General features: G+C 35.3%; 1 protein-coding gene across 1 annotated transcript in view; it reads right to left on the reverse strand.

Annotated features, from left to right (window-relative positions):
- Positions 1–6: 6 nt before the first annotated feature.
- Positions 7–7500, reverse strand: part of LOC112238006 (histone chaperone ASF1) — a gene marked incomplete at its 3' end in the record, with an annotated part of 10639 nt that continues 3145 nt past the window's right edge. Inside the window, exon 2 of the mRNA XM_042315191.1 lies at positions 7–80. Within this exon, the coding sequence (XP_042171125.1) occupies positions 7–80 (74 nt within the window). The remainder of the gene's footprint in view (positions 81–7500) is intronic.

A 7500-nucleotide genomic window follows, 5' to 3' on the forward strand; every position in this document is an offset into this window, starting at 1 on the left:
TCTTGCTGGTTTGGGCATCCCTGGGTCTGGTTCCACTGAGGGACTCTTCCTGCTGTCAGTGTTAGAATCTGGTCTTTCTCCTGCTAAAGATAGTATTTGGTTAAACAGAGAGACCTGAAAAAAACCTCCACATGATAAAACTGTCTTCCTATGAGGTTTAATCTAGACAAGATCCCTCAATAAAAGAGCAGAGCTTGTCATCACAGAGTGGCTGTAGCGCTTTGAGGCCAATATAAACACTATTAAACATATTATTGTTGAGCATTTATTAGACCTGATGGATGAATAGACTAGTCAGTATAGGATACATGTAATAGACTAGTCAGTATAGGATACATGTAATAGACTAGTCAGTATAGGATACAGGTATTAGACTAGTCAGTATAGGATACATGTAATAGACTAGTCAGTATAGGATACATGTAATAGACTAGTCAGTATAGGATACATGTAATAGACTAGTCAGTATAGGATACATGTAATAGACTAGTCAATATAGGATACATGTATTAGACCTATTGGATAAATAGACTAGTCAGTATAGGATACATGTAATAGACTAGTCAGTATAGGATACATGTAATAGACTAGTCAGTATAGGATACATGTAATAGACTAGTCAGTATAGGATACATGTAATAGACCTATTGGATAAATAGACTAGTCAGTATAGGATACATGTATTAGACCTATTGGATAAATAGACTAGTCAGTATAGGATACATGTATTAGACCTAATGGATAAATAGACTAGTCAGTATAGGATACATGTATTAGACCTATTGGATAAATAGACTAGTCAGTATAGGATACATGTAATAGACTAGTCAGTATAGGATACATGTAATAGACTAGTCAGTATAGGATACATGTAATAGACTAGTCAGTATAGGATACATGTAATAGACTAGTCAGTATAGGATACATGTAATAGACTAGTCAGTATAGGATACATGTAATAGACTAGTCAGTATAGGATACATGTAATAGACTAGTCAGTATAGGATACATGTAATAGACCTAATAGATAAATAGACTAGTCAGTATAGGATACATGTAATAGACTAGTCAGTATAGGATACATGTATTAGACTAGTCAGTATAGGATACATGTAATAGACTAGTCAGTATAGGATACATGTAATAGACCTAATAGATACATAGACTAGTCAGTATAGGATACATGTATTAGACCTAATGGATAAATAGACTAGTCAGTATAGGATACATGTAATAGACTAGTCAGTATAGGATACATGTAATAGACTAGTCAGTATAGGATACATGTAATAGACTAGTCAGTATAGGATACATGTAATAGACTAGTCAGTATAGGATACATGTAATAGACTAGTCAGTATAGGATACATGTAATAGACTAGTCAGTATAGGATACAGGTATTAGACTAGTCAGTATAGGATACATGTAATAGACTAGTCAGTATAGGATACATGTAATAGACTAGTCAGTATAGGATACATGTAATAGACTAGTCAGTATAGGATACATGTAATAGACTAGTCAATATAGGATACATGTATTAGACCTATTGGATAAATAGACTAGTCAGTATAGGATACATGTAATAGACTAGTCAGTATAGGATACATGTAATAGACTAGTCAGTATAGGATACATGTAATAGACCTAATGGATAAATAGACTAGTCAGTATAGGATACATGTATTAGACCTAATGGATAAATAGACTAGTCAGTATAGGATACATGTATTAGACCTAATGGATAAATAGACTAGTCAGTATAGGATACATGTAATAGACTAGTCAGTATAGGATACATGTAATAGACTAGTCAGTATAGGATACATGTATTAGACCTAATGGATAAATAGACTAGTCAGTATAGGATACATGTAATAGACTAGTCAGTATAGGATACATGTAATAGACTAGTCAGTATAGGATACATGTAATAGACTAGTCAGTATAGGACACATGTAATAGACTAGTCAGTATAGGATACATGTAATAGACTAGTCAGTATAGGATACATGTAATAGACTAGTCAGTATAGGATACATGTATTAGACCTAATGGATAAATAGACTAGTCAGTATAGGATACATGTAATAGACTAGTCAGTATAGGATACATGTAATAGACTAGTCAGTATAGGATACATGTAATAGACTAGTCAGTATAGGATACATGGATTAGACTAGTCAGTATAGGATACATGTAATAGACTAGTCAGTATAGGATACATGTAATAGACTAGTCAGTATAGGATACATGTATTAGACCTATTGGATAAATAGACTAGTCAGTATAGGATACATGTAATAGACTAGTCAGTATAGGATACATGTAATAGACTAGTCAGTATAGGATACATGTAATAGACTAGTCAGTATAGGATACATGTAATAGACTAGTCAGTATAGGATACATGTAATAGACTAGTCAGTATAGAATACATGTAATAGACTAGTCAGTATAGGATACATGTAATAGACTAGTCAGTATAGGATACATGTATTAGACCTATTGGATAAATAGACTAGTCAGTATAGGATACATGTAATAGACTAGTCAGTATAGGATACATGTAATAGACTAGTCAGTATAGGATACATGTATTAGACTAGTCAGTATAGGATACATGTAATAGACGAGTCAGTATAGGATACATGTAATAGACTAGTCAGTATAGGATACATGTATTAGACCTAATAGATAACTAGACTAGTCAGTATAGGATACATGTAATAGACTAGTCAGTATAGGATACATGTAATAGACTAGTCAGTATAGGATACAGGTATTAGACTAGTCAGTATAGGATACATGTAATAGACTAGTCAGTATAGGATACATGTAATAGACTAGTCAGTATAGGATACATGTAATAGACTAGTCAGTATAGGATACATGTAATAGACTAGTCAGTATAGGATACATGTATTAGACCTATTGGATAAATAGACTAGTCAGTATAGGATACATGTAATAGACGTATAGGATAAATAGACTAGTCAGTATAGGATACATGTAATAGACTAGTCAGTATAGGATACATGTATTAGACCTATTGGATAAATAGACTAGTCAGTATAGGATACATGTATTAGACCTATTGGATAAATAGACTAGTCAGTATAGGATACATGTAATAGACCTATTGGATAAATAGACTAGTCAGTATAGGATACATGTAATAGACTAGTCAGTATAGGATACATGTATTAGACCTAATGGATAAATAGACTAGTCAGTATAGGATACATGTAATAGACTAGTCAGTATAGGATACATGTAATAGACTAGTCAGTATAGGATACATGTAATAGACTAGTCAGTATAGGATACATGTAATAGACTAGTCAGTATAGGACACATGTAATAGACTAGTCAGTATAGGACACATGTAATAGACTAGTCAGTATAGGATACATGGATTAGACTAGTCAGTATAGAATACATGTAATAGACTAGTCAGTATAGGATACATGTAATAGACTAGTCAGTATAGGATACATGGATTAGACTAGTCAGTATAGGATACATGTAATAGACTAGTCAGTATAGGATACATGTAATAGACTAGTCAGTATAGGATACATGTATTAGACCTATTGGATAAATAGACTAGTCAGTATAGGATACATGTAATAGACTAGTCAGTATAGGATACATGTATTAGACTAGTCAGTATAGGATACATGTAATAGACTAGTCAGTATAGGATACATGTAATAGACTAGTCAGTATAGGATACATGTAATAGACTAGTCAGTATAGGATACATGTAATAGACTAGTCAGTATAGGATACATGTAATAGACTAGTCAGTATAGGATACATGTAATAGACTAGTCAGTATAGGATACATGTATTAGACCTATTGGATAAATAGACTAGTCAGTATAGGATACATGTAATAGACTAGTCAGTATAGGATACATGTAATAGACTAGTCAGTATAGGATACATGTAATAGACTAGTCAGTATAGGATACATGTAATAGACTAGTCAGTATAGGATACATGTAATAGACTAGTCAGTATAGGATACATGTAATAGACTAGTCAGTATAGGATACATGTATTAGACCTAATAGATAAATAGACTAGTCAGTATAGGATACATGTAATAGACTAGTCAGTATAGGATACATGTAATAGACTAGTCAGTATAGGATACATGTAATAGACTAGTCAGTATAGGATACATGTAATAGACTAGTCAGTATAGGATACATGTATTAGACCTAATGGATAAATAGACTAGTCAGTATAGGATACATGTAATAGACTAGTCAGTATAGGATACATGTTTTAGATCTATTGGATAAATAGACTAGTCAGTATAGGATACATGTAATAGACTAGTCAGTATAGGATACATGTATTAGACCTAATGGATAAATAGACTAGTCAGTATAGGATACATGGATTAGACTAGTCAGTATAGGATACATGTAATAGACAAGTCAGTATAGGATGTAATAGACTAGTCAGTATAGGATACATGTAATAGACTAGTCAGTATAGGACACATGTAATAGACTAGTCAGTATAGGACACATGTAATAGACTAGTCAGTATAGGATACATGTAATAGACTAGTCAGTATAGGACACATGTAATAGACTAGTCAGTATAGGACACATGTAATAGACTAGTCAGTATAGGATACATGTAATAGACTAGTTAGTATAGGATACATGTAATAGACTAGTCAGTATAGGATACATGTAATAGACGAGTCAGTATAGGATACATGTAATAGACTAGTCAGTATAGGATACATGGATTAGACCTAATAGATACATAGACTAGTCAGTATAGGATACATGTAATAGACTAGTCAGTATAGGATACATGTAATAGACTAGTCAGTATAGGATACATGTATTAGACCTATTGGATAAATAGACTAGTCAGTATAGGATACATGTAATAGACTAGTCAGTATAGGATACATGTAATAGACTAGTCAGTATAGGATACATGTAATAGACTAGTCAGTATAGGATACATGTAATAGACTAGTCAGTATAGGATACATGTAATAGACTAGTCAGTATAGGATACATGTAATAGACTAGTCAGTATAGGATACATGTAATAGACTAGTCAGTATAGGATACATGTAATAGACTAGTCAGTATAGGATACATGTAATAGACTAGTCAGTATAGGATACATGTATTAGACCTAATGGATAAATAGACTAGTCAGTATAGGATACATGTAATAGACTAGTCAGTATAGGATACATGTAATAGACTAGTCAGTATAGGATACATGTAATAGACTAGTCAGTATAGGATACATGTAATAGACTAGTCAGTATAGGATACATGTAATAGACTAGTCAGTATAGGATACATGTAATAGACTAGTCAGTATAGGATACATGTATTAGACCTAATGGATAAATAGACTAGTCAGTATAGGACACATGTAATAGACTAGTCAGTATAGGATACATGTAATAGACTAGTCAGTATAGGATACATGTAATAGACTAGTCAGTATAGGATACATGTAATAGACTAGTCAGTATAGGATACATGTAATAGACTAGTCAGTATAGGATACATGTAATAGACTAGTCAGTATAGGATACATGTAATAGACTAGTCAGTATAGGATACATGGATTAGACTAGTCAGTATAGGATACATGTAATAGACGAGTCAGTATAGGATACATGTAATAGACTAGTCAGTATAGGATACATGTATTAGACCTAATAGATACATAGACTAGTCAGTATAGGATACATGTATTAGACCTAATAGATAAATAGACTAGTCAGTATAGGATACATGTAATAGACTAGTCAGTATAGGATACATGTAATAGACTAGTCAGTATAGGATACATGTAATAGACTAGTCAGTATAGGATACATGTAATAGACTAGTCAGTATAGGATACATGTATTAGACCTAATGGATAAATAGACTAGTCAGTATAGGATACATGTAATAGACTAGTCAGTATAGGATACATGTAATAGACTAGTCAGTATAGGATACATGTAATAGACTAGTCAGTATAGGATACATGTAATAGACCTAATGGATAAATAGACTAGTCAATATAGGATACATGTAATAGACTAGTCAGTATAGGATACATGTAATAGACTAGTCAGTATAGGATACATGTAATAGACTAGTCAGTATAGGATACATGGATTAGACTAGTCAGTATAGGATACATGTAAATGCTGACTGACCAGCCCTTAACCAACAGTGTAGACCTCACTGTGAAATGCTGACTGACAAGCCCTTAACCAACAGTGTAGACCTCACTGTGAAATGCTGACTGACCAGCCCTTAACCAACAGTGTAGACCTCACTGTGAAATGCTGACTGACCAGCCCTTAACCAACAGTGTAGACCTCACTGTGAAATGCTGACTGACCAGCCCTTAACCAACAGTGTAGACCTCACTGTGAAATGCTGACTGACCAGCCCTTAACCAACAGTGCAGACCTCACCGTGAAATGCTGACTGACCAGCCCTTAACCAACAGTGTAGACCTCACTGTGAAATGCTGACTGACCAGCCCTTAACCAACAGTGCAGACCTCACCGTGAAATGCTGACTGACCAGCCCTTAACCAACAGTGTAGACCTTACTGTGAAATGCTGACTGACCAGCCCTTAACCAACAGTGTAGACCTCACTGTGAAATGCTGACTGACAAGCCCTTAACCAACAGTGTAGACCTCACCGTGAAATGCTGACTGACCAGCCCTTAACCAACAGTGTAGACCTCACTGTGAAATGCTGACTGACCAGCCCTTAACCAACAGTGCAGACCTCACCGTGAAATGCTGACTGACCAGCCCTTAACCAACAGTGTATACCTTACTGTGAAATGCTGACTGACCAGCCCTTAACCAACAGTGTAGACCTCACTGTGAAATGCTGACTGACAAGCCCTTAACCAACAGTGTAGACCTCACTGTGAAATGCTGACTGACCAGCCCTTAACCAACAGTGTAGACCTCACTGTGAAATGCTGACTGACCAGCCCTTAACCAACAGTGTAGACCTCACTGTGAAATGCTGACTGACCAGCCCTTAACCAACAGTGTAGACCTCACCGTGAAATGCTGACTGACCAGCCCTTAACCAACAGTGTATACCTTACTGTGAAATGCTGACTGACCAGCCCTTAACCAACAGTGTAGACCTCACTGTGAAATGCTGACTGACAAGCCCTTAACCAACAGTGTAGACCTCACTGTGAAATGCTGACTGACCAGCCCTTAACCAACAGTGTAGACCTCACTGTGAAATGCTGACTGACCAGCCCTTAACCAACAGTGTAGACCTCACTGTGAAATGCTGACTGACCAGCCCTTAACCAACAGTGTAGACCTCACTGTGAAATGCTGACTGACCAGCCCTTAACCAACAGTGTAGACCTCACTGTGAAATGCTGACTGACCAGCCCTTAACCAACAGTGTAGACCTCACTGTGAAATGCTGACTGACCAGCCCTTAACCAACA

This window comes from Oncorhynchus tshawytscha, unplaced genomic scaffold (assembly GCF_018296145.1).
Source record: "Oncorhynchus tshawytscha isolate Ot180627B unplaced genomic scaffold, Otsh_v2.0 Un_contig_1304_pilon_pilon, whole genome shotgun sequence".
Lineage (NCBI taxonomy): Eukaryota > Metazoa > Chordata > Actinopteri > Salmoniformes > Salmonidae > Oncorhynchus > Oncorhynchus tshawytscha.